Source organism: Rhinolophus sinicus, chromosome 9, assembly GCF_057876585.1.
Source record: "Rhinolophus sinicus isolate RSI-liver-muscle chromosome 9, RSI-T2T, whole genome shotgun sequence".
Taxonomy (NCBI): Eukaryota; Metazoa; Chordata; class Mammalia; order Chiroptera; family Rhinolophidae; genus Rhinolophus; species Rhinolophus sinicus.
In genome coordinates, this window is record NC_142509.1 from 40340466 (window position 1) to 40366018 (window position 25553).

Genomic DNA, 25553 nt, shown 5'->3' on the forward strand with positions numbered 1-25553 from the left:
CAGTCCCAGATGTGGGCAGACAGGCAAGTGGCCTTGCCTGCGGGTGCTCAGTGGATAAGAATGTGAGCACGCGTGGAAAGAGCTGGAAGGCCGCCCAGCAGGGAGAGTGAGGGTGAGGACAGGCCTGCGAGGGACCCCTGGGGTCCAGGTGACTAGCCGTGGAGGTGGTGAGCAGTGAGAGCGTGCATTTTATCCCAGGACCTGGGAGGGGGTGGAGGAGCCGGCATGGGCAGGTGAGGTCTGAGATGCCCCAGAACATGCCCTCCAGGTGAGTTTGCCTGGAAGCCCTAGTGGGGTCATTGTGGTCTGGACCCTCTGAGGAAGGTGGCCAGAGGGCAGGGCCGCTGGGAAGTGACCAGTATTGTCTGCAGGCCTGAGTGCCTTCCCCTCACCGTCCTCTGGGTGAATGGAGCCTCGGGGCTGGCCCCCCGAGGTGCCTGTGTGGGCCCCCACCGCCCACAGCTGCCTTGGGTGCAGGGACAGGTGTGTTTCTGTGGACAGTCTTTCTCCTGTGTCTTTAATGAATTAGACTTGGGCACTTGGGAAAGTGCTGAGCTAGCTGCTCACCTTTAGTACCTCCTTTAATTTAAAACCCATTTGCAGGAACTGCTCTGAAGCCAGGGCTGCTCTGAGGAACGTGGGGAGGGGGCTTTCTGAGGCCCGGAGGCTGCTGGCTGCTCCCGTGCAGGGGCCCCTGACCTGTGTTCTACAGAAGAAATAGCTTCTGCTCCGAAGCTTGATCTGGCACCTTGGTCAGAGCTGGTCCGGGACAATTTCACTCTCCACCCCTGGGTCTGGCCCTCATAGCAGCTCTGACTATGTGCACTGAGACAGAGGTCACTTCTGCATATGGCCCAGGGTCAGCAGGCTGTGACCAAGGGCTAGTGGGCAGCTGTGCCTTAGGCCTCCTCCACACTCACGTCTACCCAAGAGCCCTCGGGCCAGGTCTGAGTGGGATCCCAGGGCCTGCCCAGCCCAGCCTGGCCAAGGGACGATGGGGAGCTCAATCTGGATGGATCTGGGGTGGGTCTGGAACTGGTGGCTCTTGTGTTTCTGGCAATTCCCTTTTGTGGTTTTTCAGGAAGGCCAGTTCCCTGTTTGAAAGCCCTCTGCCCAGAGGGGCTGGCTGGGGTCTTGCTGCACTGGCCACTTTGCCCAACCCCCCATGGGGCTTCTGTCTAGGCCTGGGTGACTGTGGGCCCTGGGGAGGAAGGGCAGATGCTGGCCGAGGGTGGACCCCAGCCTCCCACACAGCTATGCGTCGGCCCAGCCACTGCCACGGCCACAGTGGGATGCCCTGAGTGGTCTGTACAGGTGATTCGGGGACACGCCCTGGCTCAGGGAGTGACAGCCCCTGGCTCCAGGAAGATGCGGAGACCCCGTGGTCCCCATGATGAACTCCCAACTCTCCACCCTGTCTTCTAAGGCGCAGCTACCAAGTGTCCCCATACACGGCCCCACTTAGGGGCTGCATCTGCTGCTGTGGCAGGACTGGAATCAACGGTGACTTAAGAAAGGGTCCATATTTCTCACCTAAAAGCCCAGATGTGGGCCCTCCAGGCTGGCATGGACTGTCCTTGGCTGTCAAGCTCCACTGTCTTTCTGGTTGGCAACTCTTGGCATATGGCTTCCATCCTCAGTCACCTCTTAGTCCATGGAGGCAGCTGTAGCACCAGCCATCTCATCTGCATTCCATTTCCCCTGCACCATTGATCACACAGACAGGCCACTCCTGCCCTGTGAGTCAGTGGGGTTGCAGCATAGGGAGGGAGGGAGGGAGAGGAGGAGGCCCAGAAGGATCCCACTTTGTAAATCACAGCGAGAAGTTCCGGGGCGTCACCATCCCAGGAAGTCCCTGCCCCACGGCCTCAGCCCTCCTGGTTGCATGTGGACACAGTGCACCATGAGTCTCACCCGTGGTCCAGCATGGCAAGGGGACCCCATTAGCCGAAGTCGTGTGCTCTGAGTTTGGGGGAATAACAAGAGACCCGAGTTCAGCTGGTTTCTGGGCGATGAGTAACTCAGGTCAGAGGGCCCAGTGCACACTCACCTGGGACCTCTGGCAGTCACTGTCCTTCCTTCCCTCCCCCACCCATCAGGCTGACCTGCTAGAGGGTGGGGACCCCTCTGGGAGCAGAGATAAGGGCCCTGGGCGGGGCACCCCGACTTCCTGCGTGTCATGCACAGCCAGGTGAGGCCAACTCCAGGAGCGGGGGTCGGATGAGGGAGGCCAAGTGTCCACAGTGTTTGCAGGACGCCAGTCCTGACTGTGGCTGCAGGGTCGTGGGAGGAGAGCAGCAGTCGCCTGCAGCCTGCAGCTCCTGGCACCCACCAGTGCCTCCCGGCCCTCGCTTGGCCCTTGGGAACTCGTGCTCTACACAGGGGGGCAGGCTTGGCTTGTCACATTCTGTGGCGCACAGAGGACTAGAAACAGACGATCGGTCAGAGGCATTTGGGCCATTCTGGGAGGACAAGTCCAGGGATGAGGGGCAGCTGGCTGTTAGGTAGAACGTGAAGCTGACTCAACCCATGAGCCTCCATGTGATGTGTGGAGGGCCCGGACGGGGCGGCAGGAAGAGCCGGTTCCAGTCTTCCAAACCCGCCAGGGTCTGAGGTCAGTGGGCGGCCAGTCCCCTCCCTCTGCTCCCCTGGGCCCCTGCCAGCCCACCCAGCCCTCGCCCACTGGCCTTGGGCTCTGCCTCTGGCTCAGGGTGCAGACACCCTGGGGACATTCCACCTCTGAGACAGACAGACGGAAGCTGTCGAGGTCCCTCTCCGGCCAGCAGCAGCTATGGAGGCTGGCGTGCAGACAGACAGACAGACAGACAGACAGGAAAACCGCTTCCCCTGTGAGTGCTCTCCCTGCCCTCCTGATGGACCAGACCCTGGCCGTGGGCGCCCCCATTCCTCTCCCCCCAGCCCTGCTCTGGGGCGCGGCTGCTGGCAGGGAAGACAGCCTGTGCTGCCAGAAGGCCCGCCGCGAGGCCGTGGTTAGTGTCTAAATGCCTTTTTATTGGAAAAATATGGGGTGAAAAATTGTGTAGGGCTCTGTAGGCAGAGCTGGGCCCGCACTGGCTGCCGTCTCCCCAACTGGCCGGCCAGGTGGCTGGGCTGGCCAGCCTTGTCCCCATTGCCTGTAGCCACAGCCCTCCCTCGAGGGAAGCCTGTCTGGACTATCTGCCAGACCCTGGCCAGGACAGTCTCCCCACACCGGGCCTCAGCTGGTTCCTGGGAATGGGGCGGGGCTGGGGGTCCCTCCATGTGAGGCCAGGGAGGCGCCCAGCAAGCCTGTCCCGCCCACTCTCCCCACGACCGCCAGCCACACTGGGCTCCTCACTCGGACCCTGTCCTTGGGCTCAGGAGGCATCCCTGTCACACACACACCCCCCCCAGAGGCAGCTGCATGGGAGTGTGCCACTGTCACCACTGCCACCAGCTGCACAGGGTCCCCAAGGGCTGAGCTTCCAGTGCCCCCAGTTGTGGGGGGAGCCCCTCCAGGGACGCTGTGCCCTTAACGATGGCAGGTGCAGTTTAATATTGGCTGTGAAGCCATAGCGGGGGTGACTGTGTACCCAGTGCCACCACAGTGATGTCTGGAAGTCTGACATGCGTCCCGGTGCCCCCAGCGCTGTTTCTCTCTCAAGAATCTAGTCCCACTCCATTTCCTTCTAGGTTTCTAAGCTCATCAAATCTTTCATATCACAGCTACTTTCCTTTCTCAACAAAATTAGACAGAACTGCCCCTTGGGGGCATCGCAAGGACTCGGCCTCTTCTAGGACTATTGGTGCCCAAGGTGGCCTGAGGAATGATGTTTAAGACGAAAACCGAATTATTACAGGAAGAAGGGCTTCTCCGAGGCCTGGGTTGGCAGTGGGAGTGAGCAGCCAGGCTGCGTTGAGCCAAGAGGCTGCAGCCTGACAGCCAGACCTGGGAGCTTGTCCTGGATGGGGTGACGTGGCTGGGCTGGGGCTGTCCCTCCTTGGACAGCAAATCTCCCAGCTGCCGGTGCCTGGAGCTGTCCCAGCCGTAGCCACTCAGTTCCTTCCTGCTCTCCCCACCCCCACTGGCTCCTGGAACCTTACTGCCAGGGCTGGGGTCTCTAGCTAGCCCAGAGGAGTGGGTGCAGCCTGGATCCAGGCTGCGGGGCTCCAGCCTCCGCCTCTGCCTCTGTCTGTAGGAGGCATGACAATAGGACACAACTTCAGGGGCCAGGGTTCAGTAGCTTAATTCCTGAAGAGTACCTGACTTGGTGTGTGTCTGCCCCTAGGAGGGTGGGGCCTGCCCAGGGCTACGCAGCAATGACAAAGCTGGGATCCGCCTAGGGCTGTTCCCTCTCCTTTCCTCCCCGCCCCTCCCCTTCTTTCCCCGCCTCTCCTTTCCCCTCCCCCTCCATGCAGGTGACTCTAGGTCTCACCATCAGGCCCCAAGATGGGCAAGAGTGACCACAGCTCAGCACCCTTTCACACCGAGGGCCCCTCTGTCCTCACAGCGCCCTGTCCGGGGTCCCTAGTCACCGTCCCACGGAGCTGACATCTGCAACGAACAGCCCCGTCCCCACCCCGAGAGGCCCCAGCACACATTCCTGGTCCTCCTCACACCTGGCTGTTCCAGCAGCTCCCGCTGGCTCCTTGCTTCCCCAGGCCCTGTGATGGATCCCACAGAGGGGTCTGACCTCTCTCCTGCTTAAACCCGGAGCCTCATCCTGTTGCTCCCGCGTGGGCCAGCCCCGCCTGTGGTTCCTGCCTCTGGGCCTTTGCACTGGCCGTGAGCGCCCCAGAGCGCTCTCCCGAGAGCTCCCCTCAGCCTCCTCCTCCTCTTTAAGGTCTCAGCTCAAATGCACCTCCTTGGGGGGACTTCCCTGAAAGCCTGGCCCTGTCTGCCCATGGCCTTTTACTGCCACGCCCGCCTGTCTCCCTTTGTGTCCCTGTGGCTCCCACTGACTGTGAGCTTGTGTCAGGACTGCTGCCGGGCCCCTTGTGTGCCCCAAGGCTGTGCCTTCTGCATTCTGTGTCCTCATTGGGGTCCTGGATGCAAGAGGAAGAGTTTCCTGTGGCTGCTGTGAGAAGTTACCACAAATTTGGTGGTGACAAGAATATAGACTGGCAGGGTCTCATGAGGCTCCGTCACCGTGTGGGCTCGGCTGGTCTGTCTGCCTTCTCCAGCTTCTAGAGGCACCCACAGTCCAGCGTCCCTGGCCCGTCCTCCGTGTGCAAAGCCAGCAGTGTGGCGTCGTCCACTTGTCAGGACCCTGGACTGCACTGGGCGCTCCCAAATCTGATTAGCAACCTGAGTTCTGCTTTGCCATGTTAAGATTTGCCATTCTCAGATTCCCGGGACTGGGGTGTACCATCCGTCCCTCGGGGCTCCCTGCTGCTGACCACAGGCGGCTGGGGACAGCCTCTGCTGCCCGAGGCCTGGAGTGAGACTGCAGGAGTCACAGCCCTGCCGGGGTGCGGTGTGGTGGGCGAAGGGACACACAGGCCCTTGAGGCAGAGCCCCCCACACCCTAGCCCGTGGGGATCCTCCCACCAGGATCCAGAGTCCCAGCTCTGCTCTGCTGCGCTCTCAGCCCATGGAGCCTGCAGCCACATTGTCCGGGTTCAGAGCCCAGCTCTGCCACATTCCAGCTGGTCCCTCCATCGGGTCACCTCACTTCTGTCTGTTTCCTCATTGATGAAATGGGGATGACAGTGGTGTGTCCTCACAGGACAGGCATCAGGTCCTAGCGGCTTCATAGCCACAAGGTCTGAGTGCAGCGCCTGGCATGGCCAGTGTGGTCTGTCTGCTATTTTGATGGCAGGAAACAGCAGGACTTTGGGAATGACATCATGGGGAGGGGGTTGGAAAGGGAACACATGTATTTGGGCCATAATTCAAACAACGAATGGGTATAAGCTGGCTCTGTTGGCCATCTCCTCTGGTTGGAGATTTCCTGCGGGTGTGCAAGTGGGAATATTCGTGTAGATTTAGCCGACTTTGAGGAGTACGCTGGCCCAGCATACAGGTCTGGAGCTGGCTTCCCAGCCAGACCTGACCTGGTGGGCTTCCCCATCCTGGTGCCCTGCGTGGGTTTCTTCACGGCACCTTTGTACGGGGACCTGTGCTGTTGATGGCCTGGCGCCCGCATCGTGCGCCTGGATGGGAGTCCGGCACACACTCGGTCTTCGCAGGCGGCGGGGGTTCCGCCTGGATCTGAATTCGACTTTCGCCCACGGAGTGGCCCGGCGGCTCCCGGGCGGTGGTCACGGCCGGCGCTGCTGCTAGTAGCCGTCTGCCGACGATAACCGCTGGGACCCTGCCTCCCACCTTGCATCCGCGTTTAGCAGCGGTGAAACCGAGGGTTAAGGAGGGCGGAGCTTACATGAGACAGGTGTGGGGGCTCGGTCATCCTTCAAGTCCCAGCTCCCCGACCTCGCTGCTCCGTGACTCGGTTTCCCCTCTGTCCATACTCGTTGCCGTGAGCCTGCGAGGAGTGGGGCCCATGAAGCGCTCGGTACGGCCAGCACTGCGCGCCCTGACCGGGTAGCGGAGGTGGGACGGCCATCGCTCGGACCCCGAGCCGGCGGCCCCTCGCGGGCAGATCCGCGCCTCCGGGCTGGATTAGTTGGGCCTGCCCGCGCCCCGCCCCCGCCCCTCCCGCCCGCGCTCACTCGCGGCTGCCTGCGCGCCCGCCAGCAGTAAGTACCTCCGCTGCCGCCGCCAACGCCACCGCCGCCTGCGGGCCCCGCGCTGCGCCCGACGGCGCCCGGGGGCCCAGAGCGCCCCTAGAACCCCCCAGAGCGCCGAGCCGGCGCGGCGGACATGCGCTCCCCGCGCGTCCCCAGCCCGGGCTCCGGCTAGGCAGGGCACGCAGGAGAGGGGCCACCTCGACGGGCCGAGACCAGCGGTGACCCGCGCTTCGCCGCCTGCGTCCATGCCTCCCGGCTTCAGCTCCGGCTCCAGCCCGAGGACTAGCCGCGATCGCCTGCAGAGCGCGCTGGACTCGGGGCGGCCGCGCGGTGAGTGCGTGCTGGTGGCTTCGGGGAGGGACTGGGGACTTTAGGGGCCGGGGTCGAGAGAGCAGCCGCTCCCTGTGGAGGAGCGAGGCGCTGGTGAGGCCCCCGGCGCTCTGCCCACCCCGTCCCTCCCCGGAGCCGGGTGCGGGAGACCCAGCGTCCCTTCGGTTGAGCCCTGGGGACGCACGTGGCGACAGGCGGGCAGGGGTGCAGCCCGGCAGAGGGTCCCGGGCCTCGGCTGTGGGGCCTGCGGTGGAGGCGGGGCAGGGCGTCGTGGGGGGCGCGCGCCTTTGTCTGCGCCCCGACGCGGTCTCGGCCACCCGGGTTTCTGGCGCCTGCCGCGTTCACCTGCCCGGAGTTGGAGTTCTTTGTCTGGGGCGGGGCGCGGCCGGCGGAGGCTGTGCCGCGTGTCTCGGCAGAGGCTGTTCCGCGGGTCTGGCCCTCGCAGACAAAGCGCGCCGTGACCGCCGCCCACGGCCGGGATTACTCACCTCAGGAAAGTGAATGCTGGCCCTGCCACTCTCCCTGCCGGGCGTACCCTTCCACCGGGACCCTGAACCTGCGTCCGGGGACCTCCCACCTGTACTTTGGCCTGGAATGACCCCTTCCTTCCACCCCCAAATAGGCTCAGTGCCAGGACTGGAGACGGATATGGCCCCCTGGGTCACGTGTAGAGAAATAGTCCTAGGGAAGTTATTATTTTAGGTCTGGGGCTGCCCCCGGTCCGCCTCCGCCCCCCGCCCTTGAGTCTGCTACTACCTCGCTCCACACCCCTCCTTCTGGAGCGAAGCAGAGGGCCTGCGTGCAGGGGCGAGTCCCAGCAGGCGCACCTCTGTACCTGCACTGGGAAGGGGCTGCAACCTGGGCCGCGGCCCTCCACTCCAGAGGTCCTGTGCCTGCGGGTGTCTGTTGCGCCTTCCCGGTTGCGGGTGGCTGGGCCGGGCCCGGATGGGAGTGGCTGGGGCCTGGCCAGATGCCAGGCCCTCACCGGTGCGGTGGAACCCCGGGGTCCCTTACCCAGGACGCCTTCGGGAACGGGAATCCCTCAACTTCTCTGAGCAAACTTTTAATTGACAGAGTGGGGCGTGGGGACCCGATGGACCCAGGAGAGTGGTCTTTCTGCCTTTGCCAGGGCAGCGTCCTGGGGGCCTGAACGGGAAGGGAAGACACCAGAGCTGCTACCCTTTTCAACCTGCAGACGGACTGCTGTTGAGTGTCTTCCCCAACCCCGCCCCTCGCTCCCCCTGATTTTTCCAGTGTCGGGGGCGCCACCTCCTGGCCCTGGGAGCCTATGCTCTGGCCCAGGCATTGAACCGAACCAGAACCCGGCTGGGGGGGTCAGGGGGGGCCAGCAGCCTTAGATGAACTTGCCCGGCCTCCAGGCTGGCACCAAGAGGAGCCATGCCCCATGAGAACAAATGCGTTTTCTGAGCGATGCCTCTACAATGTTCCCTTCTGACACGGCCTTGCTCAGATAGTGTCGTGAGTCCCATGGTGGTGATGCTTGGAGAGGTTCCCCCAGGGAAGGCTCTGCAGATCTGCCACTGGGTGCTGTGGGACCCAAGTCTCACACCCGCTTCCCTTCTTCACCCACCTAAGAGGATATCCAGACCTGGTGGCTGGTGGTGAGCACAGGCCTCCTTGCCCGGGGCCCATACCCCCAGGGTGATGAAAGCTACCAGCTGGGCCCAGAGCGCTTCAGTCCGTCTGCCGCCAAGCGGAGATAGAGGCCCTGGGCTAGTGGTGCCAAGCTGGGGACCCTGGAGGCTGCTCACAGGGTCCAGAGGGGTTCTCAGAGCAGCTGGTAATGAAGACCTTAAGGGGGTGGCCACATTAGGGGGGAGCCCCACTCTCCTGGGTCCTCGAGGACCCAATCTGGAAGGCACGAGGGTCTGTGGGAAGCCCTGGGCCAGTGGGCAGGCAGGTGACCCATGCGCCCTCAGTTGGGGTACAGTGGTCGTGAGTGCACCTGGCCTCACCCTCAGTTCCAGGCAGATTTGGGTCAGTGCCTGAGGTGTCCTCACTGTGCAGACAGATCTTTCTTCTCCATCGGGATGGGCCCTGAGGGCAGGCAGGCCTGGCACGCCAGCGGTCCCCCAGGATTGACACCCCACCCCATCCTGCTCCTGCAGACCCCCATGGGGACTCCTTGGGGTGAGGTGACAGTCCAGGGACTCAAGTACCTAACAGCCTATACTCACCGTACAGAATGTGCCAGAAAACACAAACCAGTGTGGAAACAAATGCAGGAAGAGGTTACGGCCGTGGTGTCCCTGTGCAGACACGTGACTGGGCCTGTGTCCACCTGGTGTGCGTGAGGAGGTCGCAGGTGGCCTCGGGGGGGTCTGGCCGGTGGGTGGGGTGAGGCCTGTGCTCCCACCTTCCCTGTCTGGGACCCTCTGGCTTCATGGCTGACTGTGGGCTGTGTCCCTTCCCTCATGCACTGTGTTCGGGACTGCATTTGCCACCGTTTTCTTCCATTTGGGTTTTGGGGACGTGGTTGCTAAGAGCTGACCCCATTGCAGCATGGTCGTACAGTGCCAGGCTGCGGCGTCATACTTTTATGGTTTGTTTTCACATTTGTGTCAGCGATCGGCTTGGAGTTATTCTAGTGTGGGAGCAAAATGGGATCCCGGCGGCCCTGTCCGAGCAGCGAACTGTGTCACACCCCATTCGTTTGGATGACCCACCTTTCCCCAGACACTCACAATCCCAGCGGCATGGCCCACATGGCCCGTCTGTTCAGATTCCCATCTCCGCCTGCCCACCTGGTGGGTCCTGCAGCTTCATAGCATCTTGGGGTCAAGGTTCTTCCTGCAGCAGACTTTGTATGCGATAAAACGCACCTGTTCTAAGTGTACAGTTTGCTGCGTTTGGACAAATGCTGCAGCTGCATACCCAGCGCCACAGTCAGACAATGTCTTCATGGTCCCAAAAAGCTCCCTCCTGCTTTTCTCTTTACATTTTTATTTATTGTGCCAAGACGCACATGAGAAAATTTACCATCTTACCCATGTTTAAGAGTAGTTCGGTGGTAGTAAGCATTCACATTGTCATATAGTAATCACCACCACCATCTCCAGAAGTTCCCATCTTCCCAAATTGAAACTCTGTCCCCATTAAACACTAACCCCCAGCCCCTGTCACCACCATCTGCCTTCTGTCTCCATGAATCTGCCTTGTCCATGGGCCTCATGTGAGTGCAGTCGCACAGTATTTGTCCTCTTGTGACCTGCTTATGTCACTGAGCATAATGGTCTCAGGGTCCGTCCACCTTGGGGCAGGGGTCAGATTGTCCTTCCTTTTAAGGCTGAGTGGCGTTCCCATGTGAGTGGAACACGTCTTGCTTACCTGTCCATCCTCAGTGGACACTTGGTGACTCCCACGTTTTAGCTGTTTTGAGAGCCACTGCTGTGAGTGTGGGTGTGCCCGCCTCTCTTCCAGACCCTGCTTTCAGTTCTGTGGGGCATGTGAAATCTGACAATTAAGGTCGTGAACTCATCCTGGAAAAAGTACTACATACCTCTTTGCTGAATATCACTGCGGTCACCTTCAAAGCACTCCCCTTGGGAAGCTATGCACTGATGCCAGCGCCTAGTCCACCCTTCAAAGCAATTTTGGAACTCTTTTTCTGGAAGGGCCATCAGAGCTGTCATTGTATTACCCTTGATGTCCTGAGTGTCATCAAAATGTCTTCCTTTCAATATTTCCTTTATCTTCGGATAAAGAAAGAAGTCACTGGGGGCCAGATCAGGTGAGTAGGGAGGGTGTTCCAATACAGTTATTTGTTTACTGGCTAAAAACTCCCTCACAGACAGTGCCGTGTGAGCTGGTGCAGTGTCGTGATGCAGGAGCCATGAATTGTTGACAAAAAGTTCAGGTCATCTAACTTTTTCACTCAGCCTTTTCAGGACTTCCAAATAGTAAACTTGGTGAACTGTCTGTCCAGTTGGTACAAATTCATAATGGACATTCCCTCTGATATCAAAAGAGGTTAGCAGCATCGTTGCAACAAGTCCGTGAACTTAATTGTCAGACCTTGTAGACCTAGCAGTGGACGGCTGGGTCACATGCGCACCCTTTACTTGATTGCTGAGGAATTGCCACACCGCTTGCCACAGCAGCTGCACATTTCACGTTCCCACCAAGACTGCACAAGTTCCTTGGTGTTCTCTCCAGTGCCCGCTTTTTCCGGGTTTTGGTTATGGCCGTCCTCCCGGGGTGCAGCCCTGGTACCTCAGACTTCCACCCAGTGGCACCACTGGCTGCTTTGTACACCCTTAGGGTGTCTGCAGACACAGAGCAGTGGTCCCGGGCTGGGACTGTGAGGTTTGGGGTGAGGATAATATTCTAAAACTGAGGTGATGGTTGCTCGTGGCTAGGAACACACTAAAAACCTTCAGTGGGTAAATTATATGATCTGTGAATTGTAGCTGAGTGGTGCCGTTTAAGAAAAACCAGAAAGAAAGGTCTACTGGGGGCAGCCTTATCTAGCTTGTCCCGTGAGCCGTGGGGGCCTCATGCTACATATTGAGGGGCCACGGCCACGTCTGTGACTCAGGCGTCCTGAGTAGTGGCGAATGGTGTTCTATAGTCTCTTTGCTCCTGGGGCACCAGGGGCCGGCCCTGGCTGCGGGGGGGGTGGGGGGGCATCCTGGACTCTGTCCCATCCTTGGGTGCCAGGCCCAGCAGAGCTGTGTTCCTGGTGTTGGTACTGCCAGGAGGCGCCCAAATTGCCAAGTCCCATTCCCCTACATGGCGGGGCCATGCTGAGCCCCCACGTCTCTGCTGACTGGGGCATTGTGCTTCTCCCATTGCAGGCCAGGTCCTATGTGGCCACCCTCCCACGTGGGGGCTGTGTGTGCGAGTGGATATGTCTGACCAGTCCTGGCAGCCCTCTCGTGCCCAAAACCTGCCCAAAGCTGCTTCCCGGGTGCCAGTGGCAGGGGGTAAGGACCAGGTTCACCCCAGCCCCCGGGGTCCCTCTGGCTCTGACCCTCCTCTCTCTTGCAGGTGTCTGTGGGCTCCGAGAAGCTCTTTGCGCCAGCAGCTGATAAAGGTAAGCACCTCTGTGGCCTGGGTCCTGGCCCGGGCAGGGATGGGACACTCCTGAAGTCACAGCAGCCCGGTGGGGCCGTCTTGGGTCAGGTTCCAGGAGCAGAGCATGAGGCCAGAGACGGTCCTTCCTGCCTCTTCCAGCTTTTGCTGTTGCCTGCAGACCTGTGCGTCCCTGGGCTGGCAGCCGTGCTTCTCTCGCTGCATTTAGGGCCCACACTGTTCCAAGGCAATCTCATCTTGAGATTCTTAGCGTGATCACATCTCCAAAGACTGCTTTTCCAAGTAAGGTTCCGTTCACAAAGGGTGGGGTACAGTTTGGACATGTATTTTTGGCACAATTCAGTCCACTACCAGGCTCCACTCATGAACCAGCCAAGGCTTTGAGGCACACAGAGGTGCATGTTGGGGGTGGTCACTGGTAGTGCTCACACTTTCCCAGTGAAGGGTGGAGGTTCTAGAAGGTTCTGGGAGAGCTGGCACAGTGGTGGCTCACGCCTGCCTCTTTCCATCCTGATGGCTGCTCTTGCTTCTCGAAATGTAGGAGAGACAGGAGTGCAGGGCCAGTGTCCCTGGGGGCGACAGATAGAGGGGCCATTTCCTGTTTCCACAAGGGAGCAGCATCCCAGAAGCCCCAGCCCACCTCGACCTCGCCATCTGGCTGCGGCCGGGGTCATGGGGCTTCACTCAGCTGAGAAAGTGGGTCTGCCAGCAGCCCGTTTAGGTGGCCACACTTAGCCACCTGGATTTCCACTCTTGGTAAACTGGACATTGTCCCTGGAGGCAAAGCTGCTCAGATGGGTGGCAGTGCCTCTGACCTGAGGAATGAGCAGGCAGGAGCTTGAGGTCATGACCTGAGCAGAGGCCCACAGCTCCAAGAATTGTAGTCATTGGCAGGTGACGAGGGACCAGGCCACGCTGTCTGTCCCCTTCCCCACCCACCCAGGCAGTGTGGGGGAGCAGCAGCTTCCTCCCTCCTCAGAAGGAGGCTCCCTCATCCATGGGCCCCAAGAGGGCTTAGACCATGGGTCACCTGGGTCATTCCAGAAAGAGTGGACTAAGGCAGGAAGCAAAGCTCCAGCCGAGGGTTGGCAGCCAGGTGGGACAGGCGGGGAGCCCAGCACCCTTCGTGGGCCCACTCTGCTGCACCTTGGTGCCCCTATTTGTAAAATGGGGTCACCATATCCCCTGCTGGGGTTGCCAAGAACAGGACACTTACAGGCAGTTGACCCTCTGGGAGTGAGCGGTGGGAGGCAGGGCCCTGGCGGTGACCTCGCTGCCTGACCCAGCAGAAACGGGCAACGACAGGACCCCTCACAGGCTGTGGACTGCGTGAAATGAGCCAGGGCCTGCTGCTTACTCCAGCTCTTCTCTCCGCAGGCCCCACGTTGGGCGAGAAGTCCGAGACCAAGGTTGGGGCGGCGCCCAAGGTCTCGGGCCTGGAGCGCAGCCGCGAGCTGAGCACCGAACCTCCATTCCTGCCCTCCGTGCGCAGCCCCGCGCCCTCTGTTGGCCCCGCGCTAGGCGCTTCTGCCAGCCCACTGATCAAGAAGGAAGCCCCCGCCCTGCTCCGCCTCACCCCGCAGCCGCCGCCTGCGCCCCCGCAGCCCCGGGCCCCGCTCCCGACACACGTGCCTCTCCCTCTGGGCGCCTTCCCGGGCCACAGCCACGGTCACAGCCTCGGCCAGGCTGCGCACAACGGCCTGCACAGCCTCAGGTGGGCGCGGGGCGGGGCCGCGCGGCGGGCAGGCGGGCCGGGCAGGTGGGGGCGCGCAGCGGGCGGGCACTGAGCCCCCATCCCTGCAGCAGGAGCAGCAGTGCCAGCAGCGGCGCCAGCCTCGGGCTCGCCAAGCACGCGTCCCTGTCGCCGCACGGGCCTGGCGCCCACCTTTCTACCTCACACTTGGCGCTGCGCTCGCAGGCCCAGCACCAGCACCACGCGGCGGCCATGTTCGCCGCCCCCGCGACACTGCCCCCGCCCCCGGCGCTGCCGGCCAACAGCTTGGTCATCCCAGGACACCCCGCCGGTAGGTCCGCGCGCCCTTTGTAGGGACAGAGGTCACTGTTCCTCTCTATTCCATGATCAGTGGGGAGGGCTGGACCCCGGGAGGGGTGTCAGCCTCCGAGGCAGAACCTCCCCGCCTGGTCCGGATTCCTTGCCACCCCCCCTCAGTGCCCCAGCACTCCGGTGGCCCCAGCAGGCCACCTTTCCCAGGGCAGCCCACTGCCCCCTGCACAGGAGGCCCTGCATGCATGGGAGCAGGTCCTGAACCAGGCAGCTGGGGGCGGGGAGGCTGCTGTGTCTTCTCATCTTTCATCTCTAGTGTGTTGGGGACCGAGGTTCTTTGGGGGTGTGGGTAGAGTCGAACTGTGGTGTGGAGGGGTCTGAGGTAAACAGTGCCCCCGCCCCCTGGTTCCGGCAGATGCTTCCTTGGGGTCACATTTTAGGTCATTCAGGATTTCTCCCTGGGTCTCCTCTCCAGATTCTTAATCACATTCTCAGTCAGCCCAGATGGCTGGGGCAGCAAGCACAGTGGCCCGGCATGGGCCAGGACCCTGGTCTGGGTGGCCTGGCTGGGCAGGCTCCCTGTGGGCCTGAGCGGGCCCCAGGCTCACCGTGTTCTCTCTTGTCTTTAGATGCCAGCCTGTTGATCTCATTCAGCCAGCCAATCATGTATTGCCAGCCTCATGCGGGGATTCTGATTGGTACATGGTCACAGGCACCTCTCTTACCTCCACCCTGGGGCCCGCACGTAGCCAGTGGCCACCACGGCTTGGCCTGCCGAAGCCGGGAGTGCCAGGTGACTATCCGCCTCGCCCCGCCGGGAGCCCGCGGCCGACGTGCCTCTCTGTCTCTCTCTTTTTCTCTTGTAGATCACGAGCTGCTCAGGCAAGAGCTGAACGCGCGTTTTCTGGTCCAGAGCGCCGAGCGGCCCGGCGCCCCCCTGGGCCCGGGGGCTCTGCTGCGGGCGGAGTTCCACCAGCACCAACACACACACCAACACACACACCAGCACCAACACACATTCGCCCCCTTCCCCGCGGGGCTGCCCCCGACGCCGCTCCTGCCGCCCGCCGCAGCCCGGCCGGTGCGTAGGCCCCCGTGCAGGCGGGCGGGGCGCCTGGGCGTCGGGACACAGGCAGGCACACACAGACACTCCGCCCGCACGCACGCTGCCCACACCACCCCTCTGTCCGTCCGTCTGTCTAGCCCCTCCTGGTCTCCCTTTGGTCCCCTTGTCCTGGGCTTGGGCGGGCACCCCATGTCCACATGCATGTGACATGGCCTGGGGGCCCGTTGTCCCCACATAGGGTCCTCGACATCTTGGTTTGCAGCAGAGCGTAGGCCTGGAGGCCCAGACTGGACTGAGCGGCCATGGGAAACAGGCCCCTCTCCTGGGGTGCCCAGGCCAAGGCCTGGTCTTATGAGCCGGCTGCTGTGTGGGGTGCGGGCCCCTCCACTCCCACCGGGCTTTGCCCGTGGCCTGGGTGTGTCCCACAGCTTGACCACCAGCCCTGGGCTCCATGCCCCCCGTCGTGGCTGCAGCGCCCTTTTCCTGGTCTCAGCGGGCACAGCGGGAGGCCCACATGGGCAAGTGTGCACCATCCGCCTTCCGCGGTGGGACCTCTGGGACAGGGAGGGGCTGCACCCAGCCTGAGAACTCGGCCCCGCAGCGCCAGTTCAGAGCCATGGGACAGCTGGCTGCAGACCACCAGCCGCAGGAGGCAGGATGGCCACCCGGGCACTGCCTGGCTTGATGGGGTGGTGGGTGCTGGGCCCAATGGAGGGCGTTGGCATGCAGGAGAAGGCCTCACCCATCACCTTCTTCCCTTCCAGTTTGACAAGTACACGCCCAAGCTGGACAGCCCCTACTTCCGACATTCCAACGTGAGTGTTCCTGCAATTCTGCGTGGACTGCCACAGGGTGGGGGCAGGGCTGGGGTTGCAACTGCACGGAGACCTTGTCTGTTGCCACCTGCCTACTGTGGGGGGTGGGGAGTGGGGGAGACCAGAGGGCTGAGCCAGCGTCCCCACCAGGACGTCCGAGCTTCCCACCAGAGCCCTGGAACGCCCTCCCTACTTCTTTTGCAGTTTTTCCCGTCCTTCCCTCCTGCCATCCCGGGACTGCCCACCCTGCTCCCACACCCAGGCCCCTTTGGGTCCCTGCAGGGCGCTTTTCAGCCCAAGGTACCAGCTGCTCCCAGAGGTGGGGCGGGCACGGAGGCATCCCCAGGGATAGGGGTGGCAGCGTGCAGAGAGGACACTGGACATGTGCACCCCCTGAGGGGACGCAGCCTGTGTGTGGAACCCCTGGACCTCCAGTCTGGACCACAGCTGGCGGGGCCTTCTGATCAGTAGGGTCCACAGGAGCCAGGCTTCATGCCTCGGAGAGCTCAGGGGTGGGGTGAGGTGTGGACGGGCTGGCACAACAGGAGGCCGCAGGATTGGGCTTCTCACCTTCCCTGGGACAGGGTTATCTCGGTCCCCAGCCCAGATCCTGGCCCGGGCACAGCAGCTTTGAGAGCCCCTTCTTCCCGCTTTGACAGAAACCTTTGGGCTGAGGATGTGGTGGGAAGCTGGCCTGCCCCCGGGTGGCCATGTGCAGGGCAACTCGGCAAGGTGGGCACGGGGCCTGGGGGCCCGCAGATGTGTCATGCCCTGTTCCTCTCTCCTCAGACTTCAAACCCACTCGAGGTAACAGGCCGGGCCAGCGCTGTCCACACCCTCCTGCAGAAGGGCCCTGGGGTAGGTGGCAGGGGTGCCTCCCCCCACACCCCGGTGACATCCCGCCAGCCCAGCCCCCCCCCCCGTGGAGGCGTGTCCCCACCCACCCCTGGGGCTCAGCCACCAGCAGAGCCTGGACCTAACGCTTCCTCTGTTGGTGACAGGTGTCCGACCCGTACCGGACAGCAGTGAGGGTGAGCATGTCACATGTCCCTGGGAGGAAGGGGTGTGGTGGTGGTGCCTCAGGGGGGGTCCATGGCTGGGGAGCACTCTGGGTGCCTCTGAGTGGCTGTGGCGGTGCCCCATGACAACAGGAATCTGGGGTGACGGTGGGGGCATGAGGAGGCTCCGGCCGTGTGCTGAGTGTCACCCGCCTTGTCGCAGAAGCCGGGCAGGTGGTGCGCGGTGCACGTGCAGATCGCCTGGCAGATCTACCAGCATCAGCAGAGGACGAAGGTGAGCCCAACCCGTTCGTCCTGCCACCAGACCCACGGTGTTCACACACGTGTGCATGTGTGTCTGAGCCCCTCAGGTGTCTGCTGCTTGCCCGTTGCCCGGGCGCTGGGCTGGGCTGTGGGGTCAGAGCTGGGGAGGAGGCAGCACCATGGTTCGTGGGGAGCCCCAGGTCACGGCCCACTGGTGGGTGGGGCAGCCATGGGCACCTGTGCTGGTGCTACCAGTGTGAGTCCAGCCCTCCCCATGGGCCTCTGACACTGCCGCCTCTTCTTTCCCCCAAGCATTTATTGAGCACCTACTGTGTGCCTGAGTTTTCAGCACTGAACAAAGGAGATTAAAAGCTCTTGGATGCTTGTGTGCTCTTGGAAGGGACTGACAGTGAGCAAGAGGCCAGCTCGGGGTGCAAGGCCATCGCTGTCCCAGAAGGGGGGGGGCAGGTGCCCTGGCTGTGTAGGGGCTCTGAGCACGTTCCCTGAAAGACACGGGAAAGAGGCAACCACAGGAGGTCTGGAAACCGTTGGCGGGGGAATGGGGCATGGTGGGCAAGGCCCCTCAGGGGACCAGGACAGGGACAGGTGACAGTGTCATACAAGGGGCCTAACACCCTTTACTGTCCTATCAGGTAACACGTTTCCTCCATGCACAATATGTTAGTCACTACACCTGAATGTGCTGTGAAGTTCAGGTCAACAAAACAGACTGTCACAAAACACCGTGTGTCAGGATGCAGTGCTCGTGCGGGTCCCCTAGAAAGCCAGTGAAGGAGGCTGGTGTCCTCGCAGGGCACAGAGCACCCCTGCAGCATTGCCACCAGCGAAAGCACCTCCGCTGCCAGAACTTGCTGCCGGAACTCGCTGTGGGAAGCGGGGCTCTGGGCAGAGCCGGGCAGGCCTCGGGGGTCACTGCCGGCTGTTGCTAAGTTCAGTCAGTGGGAACCTGCGTGGGTGTGTGCCTCTGCCTTTTCCAATCAGGTCTCCAAAATTTCAACACAACGTGTTTGCAATGCAAAGTGTCCAGAGCGAGGCAGCTAATGTAGGATAACATAAAGCACAGCGGATTTCAAAGGCCACAAACAAAGGGAAGCGTGAGGGGCAGCGTCCTTATGGGTTATGTGTGAGAACAGCGTTTTGGTCTTCCCGCGGCAGGTGAAACAGCAGTGGGAACACCTTCTGCCTTGGAGACCAGATGGGCCGTGTGGCAGGTGGGGTTGCCCTCTGATGCAGGCAGCCCTGACACACTCTGCCTCTCGGCAGGTACCACTGGACCCCCACAAGCTGGAGGTGGGCACCAAACTGGACTTGTCCAGCAGACCCCCCGGCCCAGGCCTGCTCGCAGGGTTCCACTATGCACAGGACGTGGCCAGGCCCCTCTTCTCGAGCTCAGGTAAGGGCATTGGGGCCAGGGGCAGGGCGGCCGGGGCCTCAGCTTCATCCTGTTTCTTCACGCTAACTCTGCATACTGGCTGTGCTGTCCCCCAGAGTGGCTTCCCCAGAGCTTGGCCTGAGCCGAGCCTGTGCCCCCTGCAGGGCTTCTGTTTCTGACGTCCTCCCCAGCCACACCTGCCTCCCTCAAGGGTTCTGGCTCTTCACAGAATGGCAGGAAGCTTCCGGGCCTCCCCGTGCTTACCCCTCCCCAGCGACCACACCAGTCATGTTGTGGGGTCCCCAGGGGTGCCCCCAGGACTCAGCATAAATCACTCCACCCCCCACCCCCGGCTAAGATGTGTCCTCCCAATGGAGGGACACAGCAGTCAGCAGGAAGCCCCCAGCTGCTCCCATGGCGTCCTTCCCTGAGCAGGACCCGCGACAACTCGAGGGACCCAGCGCCAGGCTTCTCTTGGGGCCGGTCACACAGGCAGGCACCGGCCTCCTCGAACCCAATTACAGACCCCGGGAGGAGCGCATGAGCGGCTGTCCTTTCAGACAAGGGGAGGGAACCCTGCCATTCCAGCGCCCAGACACCAGCCGAGGGCCAGCCCTGCTCACAGGCGCTAGGAGCTGCAGGGCCGCTGCAGGATGTCACCTCAGAGGGCCCTCCCTGACCACCCCCGTCCTGCCATTCCTTGCTCTGTCTTCAGGTGTACTCGCCACCACCTGCTGCCACTCTGCACATGGTTGTGGTCGTGGTCATGGGCGTGGACGGGGTTGCCCAGGCTGACCTCACGAGAATGGGGCTCTTTGTAATACCCTGGTGGCCTGAGCAGCAGGGTCTCTGGAGTCTGGGTCTCTTGGAAGGCAGGTCCGTCTGTGCCAAGGCCCTTGGTGGCCAGCAGCCTGGTTAGGCTGGAGCCCACAGGCTGTGTCCTGGGTGTGGGGCCTTCAGCCCCCTCTGTGCAGCTCAGAGCCTGGGCTCCTCACCCACCCCATCCCTGTCCCCATCCCTGGCACATGCCCATCCAGGCAGCTGTGCCCTCCAGGGCGCCAGGCACCCACCCCATGTGTTGGGCATAGTCCAGCGCTGGCCCCTGGCCTGTTCTTGCTGTGTTTGCTCTGCCACCCTTTCCTGACTCCATGAGCTGGAAGCTAGAATGTCTGCACTGGCCCTGCCCTCCCCTGCGTCTCCCTCATTCGCCTGCATTCCTCAGCTGCAGTCCACATCTGATGCTATTTCCATTGGCACTGGGGCAAGATAGTTCCTGATTTCTGGGTTGATTTCTTTGGCTTATGAGTCACTGAGAAGTGGTTAATGTAGCCGGGAGACACACATGGAGACCGTGTGTGTCTGGGGTGGGGCTTGTCTGTGGCAGTCCATCTTCAAGAAGATGAGAATGCACCATTGTCAGGGTCCCCAAATAGGGAGGGAGCTGGAGAGCCCAAGGGACGCCCCTGTCACTGTCTTTACCATAAATCCTCCCTCTAGAGTCAAGGGTGTGTGCCCAATGTGGCTTCCCAAGGGGCTTTGTGTGGGAGCATCAGGAGCCAGGCTTGATGTCATGGTGACACCTGTGGCCGACAGCTGGAGGGGAGAAACTGCTGTCTTGAGCAGCTGTGACTCAGGCCAGTGTCCGTTAGGACCCAAGACTGACCCATTAAGTAACCAGGACCATCTCTTAGCTTCTGTTGGGCACTGGGGTCCCTGGCTGCAGCCCATGAAGGTCCAGCCCCCACCTTCTCTTTCCTCTGGGAGCTGCCATCACTCCCCTCCTTACACATCCGTGGGGTCCTCCAGATGGTAGGGAGGTGACTAAAGCCGACGTCCTGGTCACTTGCTCTGAGTGGGAGGTAGTGATTCCCAGAGGAAGCTGGGGAGCCCCACCCAGGAGTGAGCTACAGACAGGAGGCTCCAGATGCACTCTGGGCTCCACCAAGCTGTCCCCTCCAGGTGCCGCCCATCCTGCCACCAACCAGTTTGGACCCTCAGCCCATCCCGGCAGCTTCCTGCCCACTGGTCACCTGACAGGTAGGTGCCCCCTGGAGGTCCGTGAAATTTGGGTCTCTGCAGACCTCAGGGCTGGGGGGGACATGAGTGGGGAGGTGGCCCCGAGAACCAGGGTACCCTGAGATTATGTAGTTGACACCCACTGGGTTCTGGAGCCATGCAGGCCCCTGATACCCAGCTGCTTGCCCCTACAGATCCTTTCAGCAGATCGAGCACCTTTGGGGGCCTGGGGACACTTGGCAGCACCGCCTTTGGAGGCCTGGGCAGCCACGCGCTGAGTAAGTGACCCGCATTAGGCCGGCTCCATGCACAGGTCCTGCCCATGCACATGCGTGAACGGGGTTCCCTGTGCGATTTGGGCCACACCCTGAGCCGGGCTGACTGCCCCCTGCAGCCACCCTCTGGAACACACCCCCACGGTGCTGGCCTGGGACCTGGGGACTGCTGCTCCCCGGCAGCCCTGCGGTTTTAAGGGGACATGGGGGAGGCAGCTGCCTCACGTTTCCCCCCCATTTCCCCCCCCCCGCCCCCAGCTGCAGGTGGCAGCATGTTTACTCCTAAGGAGGGCTCCACACTGCATGGCCTGCCCAGCCCCCACGAGGCCTGGAACCGGCTGCACCGCACGCCGCCGTCCTTCCCCACGCCGCCCCCATGGCCCAAGCCCATGGACACCGAGCGAGTCTCGGCCCTGACCAACCACGACCGAGAGTCGGACAAGGGCCGCGAGGAACGGGAGCGGTGAGTGGGGCCCTGGCCCTGGAGTTCTCCCTTGTCAGGATGGGGTGAAGGCTGCACCTTCAGACCTGGGAAAGGCCAGGGGAGGAGGACCCCCCCCAGAGGATCCCCTGTGGGGCAAGGTCTGGGCAGCAGACATCTGGGCAGCCGGCACCAGCAGGGCAGTGGAAGTTGCTGACTCACCTCTGGCTCTGGGTGTGCAGAGGATGCTGTTGTATGCAGGTGGGGGCCCCCTGTGCTCCAGGGGGCGCTGAGCTTGTCTGCTTTGGGGCAGGGGAGGTGGGAGTCAGCAGCAGTCAGACCTGAGGGTCCTCGAGGAGGGGGCGGGGCTGGCCCTTGGACAGGAGCAGAGGGCTCCATGCCCAGCCCGTCCACCCAGAGCCCACACACAGACTTGTCCCCACGATCCTGAATTGGGGACATTTCACTCACTGGTGTTGCTGCATGCCAGGCACTGCTAGGGCACTGGGGGGACACAGGGCAGGATCAAGGGAGGGTGAGGCAGGGGAGGGGTGACAGTGGGTTAGTGCAGAAGGTGGGAGCGTATGTTACAGGACCCAGGAAAGACACCAGGGAGAAATCCACAGCTGTTCCACAGCCATTACTCTCCCTGCAGTGTCGGGAGCTCGGGGCCTGGGGGACTTGGAGCTGAGGCAGCCCTGTAGGGACCTGAGAGAGGGTGGAGGGAGCAGGTGCAGTGCTGGGGGTTTGGCTGTTGGGGCACTTCCGGTGTGACCCACTCAGGCCATTCTCAGGGTGGTTCCCAGCCGAGGGCCACCTGCCTTCCCCCAGACCCAGGTGGCACCTCATGGGTGACAGCTGAACTGGGATCAGCCCCAGCCCCTGGAGTAGGTTTGGGGCCCAGATGCAGCACCCGTTAAAATTCCTCACTGGGCCCAGTGGTCTGGAACCTCGTGGGGTGGGACCTCGGTAGCAGACAGCTTGCTTTGGCGTGTCCTGTTACCAGCAGTATCTTCCCGCCCCCAGGCTGAGGGAGGGTGTGTGTGTGTCTCACTCCAGGGACCTCCTTGAGAAGACGCGTCTGCTGAGCCGGGCCTCACCCGCAGCCCCGGTGGGCCACACGGCCGGCAGCCTCCTGCTCCGGGGTCAGGGCGAGCCCCGCGTCAAGGAGAGCCGCTCTCCCGCCAAGGAGGACGGCGCCAAGCTGGTGGCGCGCCCACAGTCCCCCTGCAGCAAGGCCACCGTGGGCGACAGTCTGCGCCTGGCCGCCCTCCTGGGCCGTGAGCCAGGGAAGCCGCCCGAGGGAGACGTGAAGGTCAAGGAGGAGCGCGGGGAGGACGCCGACGCACCCGAGCCCCTGGGGGGCGGCCTGCACCGCGTGCCCCCCGCACCCCTGCAGCTCGGCCCGGGCCCCGCCGTCCGCGAGCGCCTGGGCTTCGCGTGGGAGCCGCTGCGCGACGCCTACCGCGGCCTGGAGCTGCCGCGCCGCGCCGTCCCTACCGCTCCCGCCCCGGGCCCCGCCGCCCTCTTCGAGCCGCCCGAGCGCCCCTACCGCGACCGCGAGCCGCACGACTACAGCCCCGAGCGCCTGCGGGAAGCGCGCCGCGAGGAGCTGGAGCGCGCGCGGGCCGCGCACCTGGGCGCCGCCCCCGCCCTGGACGGCGCTGCGCTCCTGCCCGCGCTGGGCGCCCTGCACTACCCCCGCCTGGGGCCCGCGGCCGCGCTGCACCACGGACTCCTGGCGCGGACCCCGCCCGCCGCCGCCGCCGCCGCCGCCGCGCTCGGCGCGCCGCCCCCCCTAGTGGCCGCCGGCGGGTCCCCCACGCCCCCGGGGCCGCCGCCGCGAAGCAGGACTACGCCGCTCGGGGGCCCTGGGCCCGGCGAGGCGCGGGACTACTCCCCTTCGCGCAACCCCCAGGAGGTGGAGGCGCGGTAGCCCCGCGGAGCCGCCGGGCGCGGACAGCCTCCCGCAAACGCACCGCGAACCTGCGGCGTGCACGTTCTGGAACTAAGCACAGGCCCGTCGGTCCCGGTCCCGGTCCTGGGTGACGCTCACCTTTCCACCTGCAGCCTGCGGGGTCGGGGCATCATGCACAGCCTTTCTGGGGGTGATTTGTTTTCTGAGCTCAAGATTAGGCTATTGGAAGAAAATTCAAGTTTGTACATTTTCCCCCACAGGTGAGAGGCGTTTTTAATAGATTTGTATTTTTTTCAATTTTGTGCTCTTTAGACATTGAAAAGAAAACAAAGTTTTGCTTTTTAATTTTGAGTTCGAATTTGCAGTTTTAACAGCCTCAGATCTTTTCCCAGAGCCCCAGGGGTTTTTTTTGTCTTATTTATGGAGAAAAAAACGGTCATTTTGTCCAACACACTGTGAGGCCCCCGCTCAGGCCTGGCCCTCCCCCTCCCTTGGTACTTGGAACCGAAGTTACAGATATATATTAAAATAATAATTAATAATGTAAAAAACTGGTTTTTTGCCTTATTACGCAGAAGTGTAAGATTTCTTTTTCAGTTTTTTTTTAAAGACAAATGGAACAAGTGTAAATAGTCTATTAATATAAATCTATGATGTTCTTAAATTCTTAACCTGGGTACACTTTATAAAAACAGTTTCTAGAAATCCCTGTTTATTTGTTTAATGCGGTCACAAAAACCCACCCGCTGCAGGGTGGGAGCGCTCAGAAGTTTGATGCACCGACCCTCCAACTATGCAAGCGCCCCCAGGCGGCTGGACGGCCGTCTGCAGGGGAAAAAGGTTCTAGCAGCAAACCTGTCAGCTCCGGGCACCGCCCCCCAGCACTGGGCTTCAGGACTGGCGGCTGTGGCCACAAGGACACTTGTGTGGACCCTCGTGCTGACCAGTGTTCCTGGGAACTACCCCCAGACAAGTAGAATGACAGAAGAGTCTAAAGGTTGATTACAAAGTAACTTCTGGTTCTTTTCTGTGAAGACCATCAGCAAACGTTTGTCCAGTTTGTCCCGCCACCCGCCCACACCTTGCGTGATTCCCTTTTGGTTGCAGTTTTGCTTTCATAATCACACGAACGTCACCACGTCCTGCCATCAGCGTTCGTCTTTGTTCCCTGACGTCCACATTCTGTCCGTTGAGCCATCTGCAGCCGTTTCCTTTGTTCAGCTCTGTATTTCAAACCCGAGTCTGCACTGTGGACTCTGGTTATTTGAAACATTCTGTTCTCATGTCAGTTGGCGATAAATACAGCCTTGATTTCGGATGAAAGGTGGTCGCGTGTTTTGTGTGGTGTTGGGGCAGGTGGGAGCCATGCAGGCTGACACTTGGCCACCCTCCCCTTCTCTCCAGGTGCCAGGGCCCAGGGCCATTGGCTGTTGGCTCCTGCCGGAAGTGGAATGCTGTCACTCCCCACCCCCCCCACCCTGCTGAAACTGCTTCCTGCCAGCCTTTGCCTAGCACTCCCTGTTGCCCTCCACTCACCCCATCCCCACCCGGTCGCGTGGAACCAGCTGCTCTGTCCTGGCTGGGCCCCTGCTGTCGGCTCCGTGGGGCACATCTCGGAGGGTGGCTGTACCCACTGTCCTAGCGCCATGCAGAGCCCTTTGGAGAAATGAGAGCTCCGAGAGGAGAGGAAGGGTGAGTGGCCCCACCTGTGCAGTGAGGACCAGGTTGCCTAACAGTTTAGGGAAGGCGCGGTTTGGAAATGGGGGCCCTGACATTGCGCCCTGACTGTATTTGCCTTCGTGCATATCTGCCTGGAACAGCCCTGATGACAGTGGGCCCTAATGGCAGCCAGCCGGCTGGGTGGGGTCTGGACTGCTTCTCATCCTAAGGGAGAAGCTTCTGGTGTGGCAGGAGGGGCAGGCCACGAGCTCCTTGTCTCAGGGCCTGGGCCACCAGCCACGTGTGGGTTCCACCCACCGACCTGTGCATCCATGTGCACTTCCTGGTTCCTTCCTCGTCTCGATTGTTTAACCTACACTGTGGCCCTTGTCATGCGGGGTGTCATGTGGGGTCTCTGGTCCCACTCCCCACGTAATGCAGGACATGGTGAGGCCACAAAGGAACACCCACGGAGCCATAGATAGGGGAGTCACACCACTATAGTCTCGTTGACGGCTGGGTTGGAGACACAGAAGCAGGAGCCACACGATCCGCAACCTGCTGTCCGCTTCTAGCGTAGCCAACCTCACTTGCCAACTGCAATCCGCCTCTCTGCAATCCACAATCCGCGCTTGCTAGCTTAGTCACAGCAGTTATATCAGTGGCTAA

The 25553-nt window shown here is 61.9% G+C and overlaps 1 protein-coding gene across 16 annotated transcripts in view; it reads left to right on the top strand.

Moving 5' to 3' along the window:
• The window catches only part of FBRSL1 (fibrosin like 1), a 65005-nt gene extending 40457 nt beyond the window's left edge, over positions 1 to 24548 (top strand). For 3 of the 16 annotated variants that reach the window (XM_088801100.1, XM_088801104.1, XM_088801098.1), the window contains 16 exons: positions 12010 to 12055; positions 12196 to 12336; positions 13432 to 13768; positions 13858 to 14078; positions 14689 to 14757; positions 14926 to 15140; positions 15890 to 15940; positions 16145 to 16240; positions 16730 to 16798; positions 16942 to 16971; positions 17162 to 17233; positions 18487 to 18616; positions 20555 to 20632; positions 20806 to 20889; positions 21145 to 21349; positions 22367 to 24548. In XM_088801100.1, coding sequence (XP_088657226.1) covers positions 12010 to 12055; positions 12196 to 12336; positions 13432 to 13768; positions 13858 to 14078; positions 14689 to 14757; positions 14926 to 15140; positions 15890 to 15940; positions 16145 to 16240; positions 16730 to 16798; positions 16942 to 16971; positions 17162 to 17233; positions 18487 to 18616; positions 20555 to 20632; positions 20806 to 20889; positions 21145 to 21349; positions 22367 to 23243 — 2721 coding nt within the window. In that variant the 3' untranslated portion in view covers positions 23244 to 24548. Of the gene's footprint in view, positions 1 to 12009; positions 12056 to 12195; positions 12337 to 13431; positions 13769 to 13857; positions 14079 to 14688; positions 14853 to 14925; positions 15141 to 15889; positions 15941 to 16144; positions 16241 to 16729; positions 16799 to 16941; positions 16972 to 17161; positions 17234 to 18486; positions 18617 to 20554; positions 20633 to 20805; positions 20890 to 21144; positions 21350 to 22366 lie in introns of all 16 variants that reach the window. The other 13 variants (XM_088801105.1, XM_088801108.1, XM_074321654.2 and 10 more) reach the window with 11 other exon arrangements.
• The last annotated feature ends 1005 nt before the right edge of the window (positions 24549 to 25553 follow it).